This window comes from Leptopilina heterotoma, unplaced genomic scaffold (genome assembly GCF_015476425.1).
Source record: "Leptopilina heterotoma isolate Lh14 unplaced genomic scaffold, ASM1547642v1 Lhet_52, whole genome shotgun sequence".
Classification (NCBI taxonomy): domain Eukaryota; kingdom Metazoa; phylum Arthropoda; class Insecta; order Hymenoptera; family Figitidae; genus Leptopilina; species Leptopilina heterotoma.
This window is the reverse complement of record NW_025111114.1, coordinates 4058457-4079635: the sequence shown is the minus strand read 5'-3', so window position 1 is coordinate 4079635 and position 21179 is coordinate 4058457. Positions and strand designations below refer to the sequence as shown.

Sequence of the window (21179 nt, the reverse complement as noted above, 5' to 3'; positions counted from 1 at the left end):
TTATTATTAAAAATAATTGATTTAGAAAAAAATTCTTTAATTATTATTAAAAATAATTGATTAAGAGAAGAATTTATGTTACAAACTTTAAAAAATAATTGAATTTTGAAAAGGTTTCTAATCAAAATTTTAGAAAATTTGAATTTTGAATGAATTTAATCAGAAACTGTCATGAACTAATTTTTGAAAGATTTTAATTTCATTTCTTTTGAAATTAGTGGAATTTTGTACCTGCTTATTAAAAATAATTGATTTATTAGAAGAATTTTCTGTAAATTATTTTTAAAAAATTGATTTAGAGAAGAATTTTTGTTAAAAACTCTAAATAATTGAATTTTGGAAAGGTTTCAAACTGAAACTTTAGAAAATTAGAATTTTAAATGAATTTAATTAGAAATTTTGTTGAATTTAGTATTTTGAAAAATTTTAATTCAATTTCTTTTGAAATTAGTTGAATTTTGTACCTGATATAAATTTAATTATTGAAAATAATTGATTTAGAAAAGAATTCTCTGATTATTATTGAAAATAATTGATTTAGAGAAGAATTTTAGTTAAAATCTCTTAAGAAATAATTGAATTTTGCAGAAGTTACAAATATTAGAATTTTTTAAAAATAATTTAATTTCAAAAAGGTTTCAAACTGAAATTTGAGAAGATTTAAATGTTTAATGAATTTAATTAGAACTTTTCTTGAACTTCATTTTTAGGAAAATTTTAATTTCTTTAGAAATTAGTTGAATTTTTGTAATATGTATTTAATTATTAATAATAATTGATTTAAGAAAAAATGTTCTGAATATTATTAAAAATAATTGATTTAGGAAAGAATTCTCTGAATATTATTAAAAATAATTGATTTATTATTTATTGATTTGGAAAAATATTCTTCTGAAAAAGCAGGTTTCTGTATTATTTTAATAGGACGGCTGTGCTGTCGATATACATGAAATCTTAATGAAGCTTTAAGTGAGAAATGATTCGAATAGATTGTTAACTTCTTCCTTTAATATTTAATTAAAGTATTTCCAGATGATCGAAATTTATAATAAAATTGAATTGTAAACAAGTGAATTTAAAAATTAATTTAACTTTAAAAGTTATTAATTATAATTTTTCTTTATTATTTGAATAAATGGATTTTTAAAGAATTTTATCGTAAAATATTAAAAATAATTTATTTAGAGAAGAATTTTAGTTAAAAATTTTAGAAAATTGAATTGAAATTATGATAATAAATTTGAAGAAGCTTCAATAGCAATTTTTGTAAATTACCAAATTTCAAAAGGTTTCGAAATTAATATTTTTGAAAATCTTAATTCATTTGGAAAAATAGTCATGATTATTTAGTAATTTTTTGAGTGAATCTGAATATTTTTTAGTGTAAGCGGAAAAAGTTAAAATTCTGTTTTTGAAATCAGGGAGAAGTGAGGGAAAAACAAAATTAATTTTTTGTGTCAATTTTTGGTTCTTGAACCAAGAATTGAACCAAAAATTGTTTTGGTAACATAATTCCAGATAGAAAACATATAAAAATGGTTAATAACAATTAATTTGTTTTTTTAGCGTCCGCCTCTCGATCATCATCAAAGGAAACGAAATCGTCTCGAGAACGAGAAAACGGCGACGTGACGGTGAAAAATTCCCTGAAGGAGAGTCAAGCTCTGAGAGAGGCGCAAATTCGTGAGGCACATTTGAGGGAACTGCAGATACGGGAGCAACAAGCACGCGAACAACAGGTGCGAGATCAACAAGCACGCGAACAGCTTCTTCGCGAGCAACGCGAACAGGAATTAAAGGAACAATTGGCGCTGAAGGAAAAACAAGAGCGTGAGGCGCGCGAGGCAAAGGCACGTGAGGCAAAATTACGTGAAGCAAAATTACGTGAAGCACAACGCGAGGCACAACGTGAAGCTCAACGCGAAGCACAACGTGAAGCGCAACGTGAAGCTCAACGCGAAGCCGAAATCAAGGAATTAAAAAAGAAGCAAGCACACTTAAAAGCTCAATTAGCACGCGAGTTAATTGAAAGTGGTTCGACAAACAAAGAAGCCGAAAATCCATCGTCACATCTCACTTCTGTTCTCGACGATATTTTCAAACCCGGTATTCAAAAGGTGAAACCCGATCGAAGCGTGAATGTTGCCGTGAACGTCGTCGCTGAAACGCCCCGAACAAAGCCAAATAGAAGCGAAGTTGTCACAAAACCACCCGGTAAATATCCAACACTAGGTACAATGGAACGTACTTTAGACGATATATTCAGCGCCGGAATTGCCAAAGCAAAAGCCTCATCGAAACCCATTGCCGAACAGAATTTGGAACTCCAACAAATGTGGACCCGAAAGAAGCGGGAAAATGTCGATACGTTCAGAAATTTGACCAAAGAGGAATGGGAGGCGAAACATGGACACACCATGAGCGATGCTCTCGAAAAGGAATTCAATGCATTAATGTCCCGACGAGCTGATAACGAATCGCTGCATTCCAAGGCAAAGGAAACCCGAATCGTTGAGGTAACTTTACTCTATTTTTAATAAAAGAAAAGAATCAGGGTTGCCACGTAACCTGGAAATCCTGGAAAACCAGGAAATGTCAGGAAATTTTGATTGGAATCCTGGAAAATTATTGTTTTCTAAAGCTATTGTGTTTATTCTTGAAATCTAATTTTTCTAAAATATTTCAAAATTAATTCAATTTTAAAAGAGATGCGTTTAAAATTTTTCTTCGCAATAATTAAATTTTCCAAAAGAATTCCATTATTAAAAAAAATTTGAATAAAATTCTACGCAAACGTTCAATTATTTTCATAAATAAAAATAAATTTCACAAGAATTCTATTATTTACAAATTCTTTATTAATTTCTTCGCAATAATTCAATTATTTTCATAAATAATCAAGTTTTTTTTAAAGAGATTCAATTATTTTCATAAATAATAAGAAACTTTATAGTTTTTCAATTATTTTTATAAATAATAAAACTCATCGCAGAATTTCAATTAATTTTAATACAATTTTAATGGAATTTCTCGAAAAATGTAATTATTCTTAAAAATTTTTTTAAAATTCATCAAAGAAATTCAATTAGGTATTTTAAAAAGCCTTTCTATAATCTATTTATTAGAATATTGTATTTTTTAAATACAATTTTTAATTAAATTTCTTGAAAGAATTAAATTATTTTCAAAAGATTTAATGAAATTCTTTTTAACAATTCAATTTTTTTTTCAAAATAATTTTAATAAAATTCTTCGTAGAACTTTAATTAATTTCAATCTGTAATTTGTTCGCAGTTTGAAGTTAGTTGTTGTTTGCTTTTTCGTTTCTTGACTTTTTTATAATTTTTCTTTTCAAATATTTTCAATTTTAAAATTAATGAATTGAAAATCATCGAATTGTTGCAAGGAATTTTATCAAAAAATGTGATATTAATAGAATTTCTTCAAAGAATTTTATTATTTAGTAAATTAACTAAATTCTCGCAAAGAATTTTATTAAAATTTTAAAAAATCCTAATTAAATTCTTTTGAAGAATATCTTTGAATTTTTTTACACTAATAGAGTTTCTTTAATAATTTTAATTGAAAATTTTGAAAGCAATTGAATTTTATGAAGAAGAATTTTATTAAAATTGTATTGAAAATAATTGAATTCTTGAAAAGAATTTTACTATTTATAAAAATAATTGAATTCCTTTCAAGAATTCATTAAAATTTTAGAAAATAAATAAATTTTATGTTAATATTTAAAAATTTAAATATTATTGAATTATTACTAAGAATTTTAGTATTTATAAAAAATTGAAATGTTTCGAAGAATTTATTAAAATTTTAAGAAATAATTAAATTGTTATGAAGAATTTTATAGAAATATTTAAAAATAATGAAATCTTTTCGAGAAATTCAATTAAAGATGTTCCGAAAATAATTGAATTTCTTTAAAGAATTTTTTTAAAATTAAGTATATTCAAAATAATTGAATTCATCACAAGAATTTTATTATTTTTCGAAAATAATTGAATTCTTTCAATTTTTTTGACGAATAAATTTAAAAATTACATTGAAAGTAATTTAATTTTGGTATAGAATTTTTTAAAAATATTTTGAGAATAATTGAATTATTTTTAGACAATTTTAAATTCTTGTTGAAATTGAATTTTATGGACATTTTTTTAAATAATTAAATTCTTTCGTGTAATTTTATTTAAATTGTATTAAAAATTATTTAATTCCTGCAAAAAATTTTAGTATTTATAAAAATAGTTTAATTGTTTAGAAGAATTTATTAAAATTTTAGGAAATAATTGAAATTTATGGAAATATTTAAAAATATTTGAATTTATCCGAGAAATTCAATTAAAATTGTTTTGAAAATAATTGAATTCCTGCAAAGAATTTTGCTATTTATAAAATTAATTGAATTCTTGCGAAGAATTTTACTATTTAAAAAAATAATTGAATTGTTTAGAAGGATTTATTATAATTTTGAAAAATAATTGAATTCTTTCGTGAAATTTTATTAAAATTTTTGAAAATATAAACAGTACCTAATAATTAATTTTTTACTTAATAAGTGAATTTTTTAAATTTTGATTATAAAATTTCACAAAAGAATTCAATTAGGTATTTAAAAAAAATATTATTAAAAAATTCGTCTAAAAAATTCAATTATTTCAATTATCTTTAAATAAATAATAAACTTTTTTTCCAAAATTCAATTATTTTCAAAAATTTTAATAAAATTCTTGGCAAAATTTCAATTATTTTCAAAAACTTTTCTCAATTCAATAAAATTTTTTTACAGAGATTCAATTATTTTTAATACAATTTTTATCTAATTTTTCGAAAAATGAAATTATTCTTAAAAATGTTATTAAAATTCGTCAAAAGAATTTTAATTACCCATTTAAAAATTTGTTAATAAAATTCTTTATGAGAGAATTTATTTATTTTAAAAAACATTCAATTCTTCAATAAATTATTTATTTTTGTATTTAAATAATTGAATTCTCGTAGAATTTTCTAATAAAAATTGATTTAAATATGAATTTTAATTAAAATTTTAGATAATAATTGAATATTAAACTCTCTAAATTTGAATTTGTAAAAATGTTTTCTAATTTTAATTAGTGACTGACTTTTTGCTTTTGAATTAGCAGTTTTTAGTAATAAATAGTCGTTTCTACTAATTTAATAGTAAAATTTACTAATTCAAAAGCAAAAAGTCAATCAATATGTTTAATTTTTGTTAAAATGAAAGTAATTTTGAATAAGTTATAGTAACAATATTTTTATAATATAAAATAATGATTTTATCAGTCGGTCATTTTTAATTATTTATAAAACATGAAGACAATGATTGCACAGTGATCGATTTCTTCATGTTTTATAACAATTTTTTATAAGATGTTTAATTTCAAAAAGATTTAAATTTGAATCTTTTGAAGAATTTTAATTCTTATGGAAAAATTATAATGACTAATTATTTAATATTTTGTAAAATATAAATGTAGTTTTAAAAACCTGGAAAAGTCAGGGAATTGGAAATGAGCAAAAGCGTGGCAACTCTAAAAGAAAAAAAATTATTTCCGCCCCAGGAGTTAATATATATTTATTTTTAAATTTCAGGTGTGCGATCGATCACAAAAGAAGCCATATCAATGGGACGAGACGCCAATTCCCGAGAGGGATAATAATGACGAAAGCACCGAACGTTTACTTGTCCGTCAAAAGGAGCATCTCGAGGATGGTGAAATTTCCGAAAGTGATGACGACAGTGACAATGATAGTTCATCGAGTTCATCAACATCGAGCGACAGTACAAGTAGTGAAAATATTGCTCCCGATGTTACAAAACTATTAAAAGTGATAAAAGAACGTGAAAAAGTGGCAAAGAAAAAATCTTTAAATGAAGCGATACGCGATGAGGTTGCCGCCGATATTGAGAAGCGTAAACGCGAAAAGGAACGGCATAAGGAGAAAAAATCACGTAAACGAAAAAGACGTGAGAAAAAGGGTAAGAAGAAAAAGAAAACTCGTCGTCATAAGAAAAAAACAAAACGCAATTCAATATCAGGCTCGGAGAAGGAGATACCAATGAAATTATTGACTGAGGATGAAATTAAAAAGGAAGTGAAAATTGAACCAATTTCACCTGAGGAGAAACGAAGTGAGAAGAAATTATTGCCAATTATTGGACAAAATAAAGATGGTACATTGAGAAATTGTGATAATCGACAAATTTCCAATTCGCCGGTTAAGGTTAATGTTGATTATGGTCAGGTGAAAATGCAATCACTGAAGACAAAGGCACAATTGAAGCAAATGCCAGAAGTGTCGAATACGGCAATTATTGTTGAATCGCCACCGCAGAACGATGAGAATTCGACGATTAAATTGGTCAACTATGGCAGTGATGCTCCAATACATGGGAAAAATCTCAATTTTCTTTCTTCGAATGAATCCGTCGCTATTGATAATTTGGAGAAGGAAGTGGAAAAGTTGAAGGAAAAGGAGAAAGAGAAAGAAGAAAAATTGAAGGAGAAGGAAAAGGAAAAATTGAAAGGAAAGGAAAAGGAGAAAGAGAAAGAAAAGGAAAAAGAGAAAGAAAAAGTTAAAGAAAAAGAAAAAGTAAAAGAGAAAGAAAAAGTAAAAGAGAAAGAAAAAGAAAAAGAAAAAGAAAAGGAAAAGGAAAAAGTGAAAGAAAAAGAGAAAGAAAAGGAAAAAGAGAAGGAATTAGAAAAAGAGAAGGAAAAGGAAAAAGAGAAGGAATCGGACAAGGAGAAAGAGAGGAAAAAAGAAAAAGAGCAGGTGAAGGAGAAGGAGTTCGAGAAAGAAACGGAAAAGCCACTGGAAAAGGAAAGTGAAGAAAAGAAATTGCAAGAAATTTTAGAAACTCCCAAGAACGATGAAAAAATTTCGGATTTAATTCAAGAGATGGAGAAGAAGAATGACGAGGTTGATAAAAGTTCGGAATTGAAAAATTCGTCGCCTACTGAGACCAAAATTGTCGAGGAACCTTCTAAGAAGTCCGAAAAGCCACAAACTTCAAAGAAAGTGAGTTTTAAAATTTCGTTTCTTCGTTTATTTTTTACTATTTAAGTTAATTAACTTAAATAATAAAAAATTACAAAAAAAATAATTAATAGTTAATTATTCTCGAGAAAATTGAATTAAATTTAAATAATATTCCAATTACTTACGTTTAACTATAAACAAACCTTTCAAAAATTATTTTTGAATCATTTTTCTATTTAAATTTTCGTAATATAAAATTTAAAAGATTTTGAATCATTGAAAGTGTGTAAAATTTAATTAAAAATAATTGTTTTTTTTAAGTATTATTGGTACAATTTTTGAAAATCAACTTTTGAAGGAATTTAATTGCAAATTTAATGAAAATAATTGAATTGGCAAAAATTTTAATTACATATTTCCAAAAATTCAAATACATTCCAAAAATAATAACATTTTTGAATTATTTTTAACATTTTGGAGAAATTCAATTGTTTTCGAAAAATTACATTAAAATATTTTTAAAATCTACTTAATTCCTAGAATTTTTTATCATAATTTTTTAAGCTTTAATTGTCTTCCAATAAAGCAAATAAAAATTTACTTTTTTGGACTTATTAAAATTATTTTTAAAAAAATTATTATTAAATTTCATAAATTTTACTAATTTTCCGTAAAATTTCATATTTTCTTGTGAAAAGAATTTTGTCAGGGAAAATAATTTTAATGTCAGTAAATTGTCAGGGAAATATCAGGGAAATTGATAAACTCAAACTTGTGACCACCCTGGTAAAGTATTTATTATATCTAATTGAAAAATTATTAAATAAGAAATACGAATAATTGAAAAATTATTCTTTGATGAATAATACAAAATTTCTAAAATCTTGAGAATTAGAATTTAACGAGTGAAATCCGATAACTGCGTTTCTAAAAACGGAAGGGAGATAAGATGAAATGACTTAACTGCAAATTCTAAATCTTTATCTCTCTTATGCATTGCTGGACAACTGTTATCGTGAATAAATTCACTCGAAGATTAAATTTATTACATTTATTACGGGACTTAGATAAAAAAAAAATTCTAAACAAATTACAGAGTTTATTTTTAAAAAATTAAAAACGTAATAAAATTGCAGTTTATTTCAATAAATGAAAAAATAAATATTAAATTTAATATTATGTAAAATAAATTATATCTTAATTTTTATTTATTTATTTAATTAATTAATTAATTAATTAATATATTTATTTAATACTAACAATATTTGGAAATTTTTTCAGAATCAAAGTAAAACGACAAGAACGAAGGAAAAAGTTCATTTGAGAAGTGATGATGAGAAGAAGCCGAAACGAATCGACATTCAAGCTTACAAAGCACGGACAATCGAGCGAAAGAAAAAGGAACAACAAAAGCTGAAGGAAATTGATCAAAATCCAATTTCATTAACAACTAATCTTCTCAACATTCCGTTAGGGAGTAAATCACGAATTATTGAAAAATCCCTCGAGACAAAGAAGAAAAATAAAAATATTCAACAAAATGAAATAACAGAGAAAAAAATAATAATTGAAAATAAAAAAATCAACGATGAAATTCTCAAACAAAAAATACAAGACGAGACAAAAATAATTTCACGTGATCCACGTCTTGCACCTAAAATAACGCATGAAAAAACAAAATTAGATCCAAATAAAAATAATGTCAATGATAATAAATTACAAGACGAGAGTAAATTTAAATTCATCAAATCTGAAGGCGGTAAGGAGATGAAATTAAAAAATAAGCCAAAAATTGTGAAGAAAATAAAAAATGAATTAACACCACTCGTTGTTATTGAGCAAAAAATTGAAAGTCCAGTTAGACGATCATCAATATCATCGGAATCGGATCAATCATCGCAAAGTAGTTCGCATGTAATAAAAACAAAAACAATTGACAGCAAGAGAAAACAAGAGAAAAACGAATCGAATACAAGAAAAAGTAAAAACGATATTAAAACACAAAAACAGGAAATAACCAATGAAAATGTGACAACAAAATGTGATGAGAAAATTCAAAAGGAAAAATCAACTGATAATAAATCAAAAGTCGAAGTGGAAATAAATGAAAAACCGAAAGAAAATACTACTTTACCTTATAAACCAGTGAGAAAGTTAAAAGTCTATGGAAAAAATACACAGGAAACGAAAATAAAGGAGAAAAAATTAATTAGCGATGGACTACCGGATACAGTGCCCTCGGAAGAAATAACAAAACATTATACAATGGAGGTGGAGAATTATCCAAATATTCTACAGGATTTAATAGAAGATCCAGTGGACGTTTGTCCGGCGAAAGAAGTATTTTTTGGTAATATGTCAGTGAAGGAGGACGACATCACCGATATTAAATCAACATTCGACAATGAGGATGAGCCAATAAAAAATAAACTTATCATCGACGATATTAATCCAATAGAAAATATTTTTGATAACGTTCTTGATGCCGAATTACAAGAAGCAAATATCGTTTATTCCGATATAAATTCATGTGTTCTTTCGTCAAAAACCGATGACGAAATTTTTGACGAACAAAGTGTCGAGAAACCAGAATTATTTCATTTTGGTATCGACGATAGTGATACAAATTTAAGATTAACCGATGATCTACCACCAATTTTAACTGAACGTGAAATGAATTTACCATTGAATGACGAAAAATTGGAAGGTGACGAAAAAACGCTTATTGAACAATTCGATGACAGTGTGAATGATGAACAATTTTTAATAAAAAATCCCCAAAGTTTAGAAAACCCCCCAACAGTTTACGATAAAAAAGAACCCGAGGAAAGTGTTAAACAATTATTTGAAAATACAATCAACGATGTAAATTTGGATAATAAAGCGCCTGTTATTTTCGATGATGAATTCAAAAATTCCGCGAGTCAAGTAACGCCATCTGATGAGTGTCACGTGACAGTTGATGAATCGCGCGAAACCGGCGATTTGAGTCATTTGTTAAACGAAAGCACTGGTCCGCACGTGGATATCGATTCGGTTGAAGAAAATACATCGAGTGAAATTGAAAATAGAAAAATTGTTGACCAAGTGGAAAAGTGTATAGAAACGGAAAGTTCAAGTGCTAACGAAGTGAAAGAAACAAGAACGTTTTCCAGTGACAAAGACGAGTTGAAACCTGCATTCTCAGAAACGACCGTTGCCATTTCCGATGAAACTGAAATATTACCCCCCTCAGAATTTTCACTAGCCACCAAGTCCGATAAACTCCCATTTGATTCGTTAAATAATTCCCAAATTACCGAAATTCAATCGAACAATAGACCAAAAAAATTATCCGAATTTGTGCTTCAAACCGGTGTTATGATTCTCAAGGATCTTAAAGATAATTACGAAGAATCGATAATTGATGGTGAATTATTAGACCCTGAAATTGCAGTCTCCGAGAAGTGTGATCATCAAATTATTTCGGAAAAAACGGTAGATCAAGAGGAGAAAACGGAAACCGATTTTGAGGTTAGGTTAAATCCAAGTGAAACTGAAACGGTGCATTCGAAAATGGAAGATAAGGAGGAATCGTCGAAATCGGAAAAAGCGTTACATAAATTAAAACGTAAAAGAAGAATGAAGAAAAAGAAGGATAAGAAAATTAAAGACGGACTAAAGGACGCTATTAAACAAAGTGTAAAGCCTCTCACAACACAATCACTCGTGGCGAGAATGAAGGAAATCGACGACGAAATACAAAAATTAATGCTCGAGAAGCAAAAACTTTACGAAATGATGGCAAATACAGAAAATAACACGAATCCAAACGAAATTGCGACGAAAAATGGCAACGAGGAACCTCCATCGAGCGATGAAAAGAAATTAAAAATTCCAAGTTCTGAAAATGAAGAATTCTCCAAAGAGGAATTATCATCACCATTGAAAGAAACGAACACAACAAAATCTAAAGTGTCGAAAAAAAGTGCCGACGAAGAAGAGGGAAAAACAACCATCGAGAAGAAAACGAAAAAATTGACAAAACTACGAAAAACAAATTTACCCGATTCAAGTTCAGAGGACGAGGAAATTGAAAGAATAACAAAGGGAAAACAAAAGAAATTACCCCGAGTTCGAGGTAATAAAAAATTAACAATCACCGACGACGAACAGGAAAATAAATTCAAAAAATTAACCGAAAGATCACAATCGCGAATGAAGAAAAATACAATCATCGAATCAGAGGATAATGTTCCGAAAAATAAATCAAAGGCAAAATTATCCAGCGATGAGGAAGAATCAAAATCACCCAAAAGACCAAAGAGTGTTATGTTGAAAGTCTCGATAAAATCGTCGAGCGAAGATGAAACACAAAAACGGAATAAAAAAACCCCTCAAAAGAGACCAAAAAGTGTTATGAAATTATTTTCGGAAAAATTCAGTGACGAGCAGCGAAAGAAACCGGAGAATACAAAACGACCGAAAAGTGTAATGAAATTAACATCAAAAGTTAACGAAAGTTCCGAAGTGACAAGTGGCGATGAAGAAGTTGCAATGTTGAGTAGTTTAAATAATAAAAAATTACCACCAAAAAATAATAGTGATACAATACGTGCGCGTCCAAAAAGTGCAATGAAACCGACAATATCGAAATTAATTCCCACAAGTGACGACGATGAGGAGAATGAAAATTTGAAAAAAAAGGAACGTGTAAAATTGGAGAAAAAAATTTCCAACAAACGTCCCAAAAGTGTAATGATGAAAAGTTCAAAAATCGACGAAAGTGACGAGGAAATTGTGAAAAGAAGAAGAACGACTACAGCAACCAAAGATATTCCAATTTTAAACACTGCTGAGAGAATATTCGTCAAAATTCGCGGCAAACACGAACGGGATAAATTCAAAAAGAAAGAATCGCCGGAGAAAAAAGTGCAAATTATTGAGAAAAATGAAAAAGTGTCGAAAATCAGTTCGAATATAATTAATCGACTCGAAAAAAAGAAAAATGATTTACCCCCCGTTGGGAAAGTGGAAAAAAAGAAAATTTCCCCAAAAAAGGACAAAGTGGAGATTATTGATAAAAAACACATGAGATTGAAAACAATCGACAGTGCTTTGATTTATTCCGACGAAAGTCAACTCGAACCGTTGGAATCAATTCGGGATAAGAAAAAAAATAACACCGCACTCGGTCTACTTGAACAGGAATATAAACGTGAAATTGCCGAAGCAAAGAAGGCGAAAGAGAAGAAGAAGAAGCACCAAGAGAAAAAGGAGGAAACGGAGGAAAATCTGACCGAAAAAGAAATTCAGAATCAACCAGGAGATGTTTCTTGCAAAGGTTTCGACAGTGAAACGAAAATCGAACCACCGAGTCTCCCATCGTCACAAAACGAAAAAGTGCCCGAATTAACGAAGAATTTATTCGCCGAAAGCAACGAGGACGAAAGTCTCAATGAAGAAGTCCAGAGAATAAATTCCCAGAATGAAAATAAAATCGACATTGCCTTGAATTCTTCACATTCAAAAATTGAAATTGAAGTAAGTCCCATTGAATCGGAACAAGTATTTTCTCATCCAAGTTTCAAGGAATTTTCCGACAAGGATTCAACGCGTTCCGCCCTCTTGTCACCGATTTCCGACGATTCATCATCGAAATCAGTCGATTCGACCCGCAAACGTAAACGACCAACGCGAAGTGTATCACGTGCGGGAAAAATAAATAATCAACCAACCCGTCGAAGTTCGAGGCATCAGGAAAGTGAAGAAGAACCGGAAAAACGATCACAAGCCCTCTCCACATCACAATGTTCAGAAGGCGAACCACCGAGAAAGAAGAAAAAAATAAACGAAAAAATACTCTACTCCACGATTCGCGATCTCTTAAAAATGGAATTACGCCCGAAACGAAAAGATCGAAAGAAAAGAAAACAAACATTAAGCGAAATGGAAAATTGTAAAGTAAAATTAGTCGATTGTAAATATACATATATGCGCGATGATTTACCCCCAGGTGTTCTAAAACGTTTAGGTCTCACGAAAATCCACCAACAACAAATCGAACAAAGGATTGATTTCCCAAATTTATTATTACGAGAGGAAATAATGAATATGCAACCAATCCGACGGATTTCGATGGAGGAGACGAATTTGTATATTTTTAAACCCGTCGCAAGTGCTAAAAAACACGAGATTGTGAAAACAAATGCGGAAAATAATTTTAATCCATCAATTTTTGAGGAAAAATTAAATAATAAAATTGTAGAAAAGGAGAAAAATCGAAAAGACGAGAAAGACGAGGAGGAAGAAAAAAATGTCACATTGAAAAACGAGAAGGAGAAGGAAAAGGAGAAAAGTGATAAGGAAAAGGAAGAAGAAAAAATCGAGAAGAAAAGCGAAGATAAAATAAACGAGGGGGAAAAGGAAAGTGTGAATAACGAGGAGAAAATACCAACATCAGTGACGATGACAAATATTATTACTACAATGACTGCAGCGGCGATGACAATAGCGATGACGACAACAACAGCAGGAAGTACAGCAACAACAGCAGGAGCAGGAGCAACAGCGGGGAAAGATAAAATCCATCCGGAAAATAAAGAAGTGAAAACCGATTTAAATACTCAAAATACAAATGAAGAGGAATTGTTGACGAATGGACCGAGCGAAGAGGAAAAAATGAGCCATAATGAAAATATTGTTGGAGACGAAAGAACTGATGATGCGAACGATATTGCAAAAATTCAGTACACTGTTCATAAAGGACCAATTTTAGATATCAAGGTAAGAGGAAATAAGCGAACAAGGAGACGAAGTAGAAAGTAGAAAATTTTAATTTGCTTTTTACGCAAAAGTCAAATGTTTTTATTTTATTTACGAAGAATTTAAATTTAAATTCGAAAAATTATTTTTAGAAAAGAAAATTTTCTACTATTTAAATTTAAATTCAAAATAATTATTTTTAGAAGAAAAAATCTGGTATTATTTAAATTTAAATCCAAAAATTATTTTTAAAAAAGAATATTTTCTATTATTTAAACATAAATTCTAAAATTATTTTTAGAAGAGAAAATTTTCTATTATTTAAATTTAAATTCAAAAAATTGTCCTTAGAATTGAAATATTTCTTTTATTTAAATTTAAATTCGAAAAATTATTTTTAGAAGAGAAAATTTTCTATTAATTAAATCTAAATTTAAAAAATTATTTTTCGAAAAGAAATGTTTCTAAATTTAAATTTACATTCAAATAATTATTTTTAGATGAGAAATGTTACTATTATTTTTTTTAAATTCAAAAATTATTTTTAGAAGAGAAAATTTTCTATTATTTTAATTTAAATTCAAAAAATTATTTTTAGAAAGAAATTTTCATATTATTACATTTAAATTTAAATTCAAAAATTATTTTTAGAAGAGAAAATTTTCTATTATTTAAATTTAAATTCAAAAAATTATTTTTCGAAGAGAAAATTTTTTTATTACGTTTAAATTTAAATTCAAAAAATTGTCTTTTGAAAATAAATATTTCTATTACTTAAATTTAAATTCAAAAAAATTGTGTTAAAATAGAAATGTTTCTATTATTTACCAATATTTAAATTCAAATAATTATTTTTAGGAGACAAAATCTGGTATTATTTAAATTTAAATTCGATAAATTATATTTAGAAGAGAAAATTTTCTAATATTTAATTTAACATCCAAAAAATTATTTTTAAAAGAAAATATTTTCTATTATTTAAATTTAAATTCAAAAAATTATTTTTAGAAAAGAAGTTTTTCTATTAATTACATTAAAATTTAAATTCAAAAAATTATTATTCGAAAAGAAATTTTTCTACCTATTATTTGAATTTAAATTGGAAAAATTATTTTTAGAACAAAAAATTTTCTAATATTTAAATTAAAATCCAAAAAATTATTATTAGAAGAGAATATTTTCTATTTTAAATTTAAATTCAAAAAAATTGTTCTATTAATTAAATTTAAATTCAAAAATTGTGTTTAGAAAAGAAATGTTTCTATTATTTAAATTAAAATTCAAAAATTTATTTTTAGAATAGAAAATTTTCTATTATTGAAATTTGATTTAAAAAAAATGTTTCTATTTCTATTATTTAAATTTAAATTCGAAAAATTATTTTTAAAAGAGAAAATTTTCTACTATTTAAATTTAAATTCAAAATAATTATTTTTAGAAGAGAAAATCTGCTATTATTTAAATTTAAATCCAAAAAATTATTTCTTAAAGAGATTATTTTCTATTATTGAAATTTAATTTAAAAAAATGTTTCTATATTATTTAAATTTAAATTCAACAAATTATTTTTAGAAAAGAAAATCTTCCATTATTTAAATTTAAATTCAATTAATTACTTTTAGAGAAGAAAATTTTCTATTATTTACATTTTTTTTTACTTTTATTCCAAAGAAAATTTCGCATGTTTAGAAATCTTTGCTTTTCAAAAAAAGGATTTTTTTAATTTATTGAACATTTTTTTTTATTAAAAAAATTTTTTTTCCTTTTTTACACTTTACTTTACTCCGAATTATTTTTAATTTTCATATAAACAAATTCTTTTTGTCGTTTTCTAAACAAAAATAAAATTTTAAGAATGCACGTTTTTTTAATTTTTCATTCGTAGCGATAGAATTTGTTTTAATTATTTTTAACTGGAAATTAAAATATCGTAGCAGATAATTTTTTTTCTGTTAAATTCAAAATTTTGTACGTCCCTAAAGTTTTGAACGTTCAAATGAACGAAATAAATTTTCTATTTAAATATTTTCAAACATTTACCAGAATGAAATTTAAAATAAAATTAATTCAAAATTCAACATTGAGAAAGGAATTAATTTTTTAAATTAACAAAAAAAAATATTTTTTAACAAATTTCGAATTTTAATAAAATGCAAAAAAATCGTCGTTCATTTGAACGTTCGAAACTTTAGGAACATAATTTTGTATAGAATAATCTACATTTATAATTTTGTAATTTTTTGAATTTATGGAAAAAAAATTTTCGAGTTTCAGTATTTCTTTTGTTGTGTGTTAATTGTTAGAAACGTATTTTTTTTACGTAAAAAATATTGCATAAATGTTTTAAAAAAAATAGTGTTCTCCTAAAGTTCTGAACGTTCAAATGAACGAAATCTATTTATTTCTTCTGCAAATTAAAATTTTATTAGCATAATTTTTTCGAAAAAATTATTAAGTTTTTAAATGTAAAATTGAAATTATTAGTTTTTATTGCAATTTTTATTGCTAAAATTGTGAAAATAATTTTTATAAAATTTTGTTCATTTGGACGTTCAAAACTTGTGTAACAAAAAAATAGTTTAGTAGAAAAAAAGTAGAATATTAAAAAAAAGTAAAATAGTTTTTGAGTATTAGAGAAAAATTGATATATTATTATTATTTATTAATATTATGAAATATTTATCGAAGTATTATAAAAATACTAATTGTTATTGAAAATTAGAGAAGAAAATCGAAGTTTGCTTGCTTTAAAAAATATTTATAAGAATTTATAAATCGATCAAAAACTATTATTACTTTTTTTTCGAAAAATCATTCACATTGAATTTCGACGCTTTATTCGAAATTTTTAACAAATGTTCGTTTCTTTAGAAAGGGAAATTGACAATTGTTCGTTGATTTAAAATTTGAACAAAAATATTCGCTTAATATAAAATTTTGAAAAATTTTCAGTTTTTTAAGAAAAACATAAACAATTTACAATTGTTCGCTAGTTCAAAATTTTAACAAAAATGTCCGCTTAATTGGAACTTTTTTATTTTCGCTAATTGGAAATTTTTTTTTATCAAAAAATGTTTTCGCCTCCAAAAAAAAAACAATATGTGTACTACTAAGTTTTGAAATGTCGAAGATTGTCAAAAATTCAATGAGATTTTTGTGATAAAAATTGTTAGAGATTACTTTAGAGAGTAGAAAAATAGTTGAGTTGGATATTGTAATAATTTAATTGTATGAGAGTAAAAAAAACAAAAAACTACACGTACTCCAGATCATTGGCGATTCATTCTTGGCTGCAAGTGAGGATGGAGCAATCTACAGATACAGTTTGACGTCGAATGGAATTTTAAATATTTACAAAGGTCACACGCATGCAGTCACATGCCTTTATGTTTTAAATCCTGACGCTATGAATCCAAATCGAAAATGGATGTACTCTGGCTCCTTGGATGGACAAATGCGCTGTTATGATATTGCGGTAAGTAGCAATTTATTTCCTTTTTTCATTTCTATTTTTATTTCAATTTTCGTTTCTGTTTCTAATTTTATTTCTTTTTCTATTTTTATTTTTATTTCTATTCTGCTTCTAATAAGAAAATAAAATTCTAAACAAAGGGAATTTTTAAACAATTATTAATTATTAAATATTAAATCAAATTTTAGAAATTAAACCAAATATTAGAATTAAAATTGGTAGTAAGAATTAACTTTCAATCACTGACGTAAATAACAAATAAAAAAAACGAAACGATTAATGATTAATGATGAAAATTATTTCTTATTCAAATGAATTGATAAGGAAAGAATTAAATGAGCTAATTAAAAAATATACTAATTTTGTAATTGGTAATTAGTAATTAGTCGACTTTAATTGACTGTTTGTTTACGAATTTGTAATTCCTTTTTTCAGACTGGAGAACAAATGCAAAGTCCAATTATTATGGGAAGTGCTGTACAATGTATGGATCAGGCATGGGGAGCTATTTTTATTGGCACCACTTCAGGTCACGTTGCTCGTTATCACATAAAGGTAACGATTTTTGTTTATTTAAAAGCAATAAATAATGGGTAATAAAATAAAAGATAATAACAAAAAAAAATGGAAGTAAAAAAAGTAAATTTGCATTTTTTGTGTATTTTTCGACAATATTTCTTTTTAGTGCGATTATACGATTATATTTCAAAATTTTTCTAATTTTACTGCTTTTTTTGTAATAAAGCAATTTTTTATATTTAAGCCTTTTTTAAATTTGACAATAAACAAAAAATTGATAATTAAGAAATTAGATATTTTTGATAATGTTTGATATTTGTTATGTTTGATAAAATTGTTATAATATTGATAATATTCTTCTAGGCTTCATCCCTAAAAGGAGATAAAATACAATTCTCGAATAAATCAGTTTTGGCATTAAAAGCAACAAATGAAGGACCAAGGAAAGTTCTTATTGTGGCATCAAGAAATCAGCCGATTACAATACGCGACGCTTTTACTGGATTATTTCTACGGCAAATCAGTGGTCAAAGGAATTACACGGTTTACAGTTTGTTGAGGCACAATAATTTAATTTATTTTGGCACCAGTAGCACGTCCATTCCCGTCTACGACTTCGTTGTAAGTTAATTTCGCATAATTTCTTTCTATAGTTAAAATTTCACTTGAATTCAAATTAAAAGTTAATCAATGCTAATAACTTTAATAACAATAAGTAACAATGTTAATATTTGTATTAAAAATTAATATTCACAGGGCTCGAATTAGGTCCGTAAATCCCGTAAAAGGCCGTAACTTTGCTTGAAGTCCCGTAAAAGTCAGATTTTTTTTAAAAAAGGTCCTTAAAGTCCGTAATTTTATTGAAAATTATTTTCAAAAGTAATAAAATTCTTCGTAAAAATTCAATTATGTTCAAAAACTTAAAAATTCTCGTCAAAATTTCAATTATCTTTAGAAATAATTAAATTCTTCTCTGAAATTCAATTATTTTCAAAAATTAATAAAATTCTTGGCAAAATTTCAATTATTTTCAAAAAATTTCTTCAGTTCAATGATTTTTAATATCTATTTTAGTAAAATTTTCCCAAAGAATTCAATTATTTAAAAAAAAAAATGTTTAATAAAATTATACACAAACCTTTAATTATTTTCATAAAACAATTAAAATTTCACAGAAATTCAATTATTTACAAATTTTTTATAAATTTCTTCGCAATAATTCAATTACTATTATTAATAATAAAATTTTTACGGAGATTCAATTATTTTCGCAAATAATAAAATTCTTTTTAGGAATTCAGTTTCTTTCATAAATAATAAAACTCATTGCAGAATTTCAATTATTTTAAATACAATTTTAGTCGAATTCCTCGAAAAAATTCTTAAAAATTTTATTAAAATTCGTCAAAAGTATTCCATTTTTTAAAAATTTATTAATAAAATTCTTTATGAGAATTCAATTTTAAGAAAATAAATCAATAAATTCAATAAATTGTTTTTTTTATTTAAATAATTGAATATTCTAGTAGAATTTTTTAAGAAAAATTGATTTAAAAATGGATTTCAGTTAAAATTTTAGATTATAATTGAATATTAAAAGCATTAGAGCATTTATAGAAGAATTTTTGTTAAAAACACATAAAAAAAATTTATTTTTGAAAAATTACAAATTATTACAGAAATTTAATTATTTTCAAAAGTAATAATGTTCTTCCCAAAAATTAAATATTGTTCAAATATAATAATATTTATTCTTATTTATTTTTGTATTTAAATAATTGTATTCTATAGTAGAATTTTCTAATAAAAATTAATTTAAAAATGAATTTCAGTTAAAATTTTAGATAATTTAATTGAATATTAAAAGCAGTGTAGCGTGGATTTTTAGAAATAATTGAATTTTGAAATTAATTTTTTTGAAAAAGTTTAATTGAATTTTTTTATATAATTTGAAGTTTTTATTTGAAGAATAAAGGAATTGAAGAATTTACTAATAATTGAAATTTCGTATAGAATTGAATTTTGTCAGTAATTGGTCCGTAAATTCCGTATTTTTAAATACTTTTACTGGTTCGAACCCTGAATATTCATTATTCATTATTCATTATTAATATTAAGTAAACAATGATTATTGTTAATATTAATTATAAAAATGAAAACTTTTAATTAATAGTTAATAAATATTAATTAATAGTTAATGAAAATAATAATTAGTCAATGAAAATTAATAATTAACGAATATTGCTTAATTAATAAATATTAATGCTAATATTAATTAATTAATTTATTCATTTATTTAAGTTTGGAATGAATGAATTAATTTAAGTTTAGATTAATGGTAAATTATTAATATTAATAGAATATATTCTTGAAGGATGAGAGTGCATTAATCTTTAATTATTCGAAAAAACAAATATTTATAAAATAAGATACTATTTATATAATTCTTATATTTATATTTTTTTTACAGACCAGTGAACAGAAAGTACAATACAATGCCGGTGTTGGTGTCGTGTGTATGTATTTGTATGACAGACTATTATTCGCTGGTTGTTATGACGGAAATATCTACATTTTCGATGTTAAGGTATAATTTTCATATTTTTATCAACACCTAGAGAAATACAAATTTCTAATTAACTTTCGATTTTTTTCTCTTCTTTGGGAGAAACTAAAATGGAAAATAATTAAAATCAATAAAAGTTCTTTTACAGTTTTTATTTTATTTCTTTTTGTAATTTTAATATTTTTGAACATTTTTTATTATTTTATTTTATTTATTTTTAAAATAGTAAAAAAAAATATAAAATTGATCATTAAATAAAAGTTTAATAATAATTTTGATAATAATTTTGAAAATATGTATTAAATATTTAAAAATTTTATAGGAATAAATAAACAGAAAATTTTATTATTTCAGGAGGAAAAATTAGTTTGCAGTATTCCTGGCCCAGGAAAAATGCTCTTGAGTATGGCCATTGTAAATAAAAGGGTAAGTGACTCATTTGTAATAATAATAATAACAACAAGAAAAACCAATAAAAATAAAATCATTTTAATAATAGATCTGCTATTGGAAAATGAAAAAATCTGGAATTCAAAAAAAATCACATAGTTTTAAATTCGAAAATATTTCAGTCTTTGTTGATTCAAACGATTTTTTTATCATAAATTTCAAAATAACATTTTTTCTTTTATGTTCTACTGAAAGTAATTATTTTGATTTTTATGAAAGAAATTCTATTTTAATTTTGTATTAATAATTAATCATTTTAAAAGAACTATAAAATAATTATAAAATTAAATTAACTCATTTTTAAAAGTTTTAATAAAATTTTTTACAAGAATTCAATTATTTTCTCAATTATAAAAATTTTCAGGAGAATTTAATTATTTAAAAAGAATTAAATAAAATTCTTCGCAAGAA

The 21179-nt window shown here is 25.2% G+C and overlaps 1 protein-coding gene across 1 annotated transcript in view; it reads left to right on the top strand.

Moving 5' to 3' along the window:
- LOC122507928 (titin homolog) overlaps positions 1-21179 on the top strand; it is a 32333-nt gene that overhangs the window by 9987 nt on the left and 1167 nt on the right. Inside the window, exons 4-12 of the mRNA XM_043620940.1 lie at positions 1567-2516; positions 5629-6600; positions 6697-7056; positions 8299-13782; positions 17030-17236; positions 17669-17788; positions 18116-18373; positions 20223-20339; positions 20673-20744. Coding sequence (XP_043476875.1) covers positions 1567-2516; positions 5629-6600; positions 6697-7056; positions 8299-13782; positions 17030-17236; positions 17669-17788; positions 18116-18373; positions 20223-20339; positions 20673-20744 — 8540 coding nt within the window. The remainder of the gene's footprint in view (positions 1-1566; positions 2517-5628; positions 6601-6696; positions 7057-8298; positions 13783-17029; positions 17237-17668; positions 17789-18115; positions 18374-20222; positions 20340-20672; positions 20745-21179) is intronic.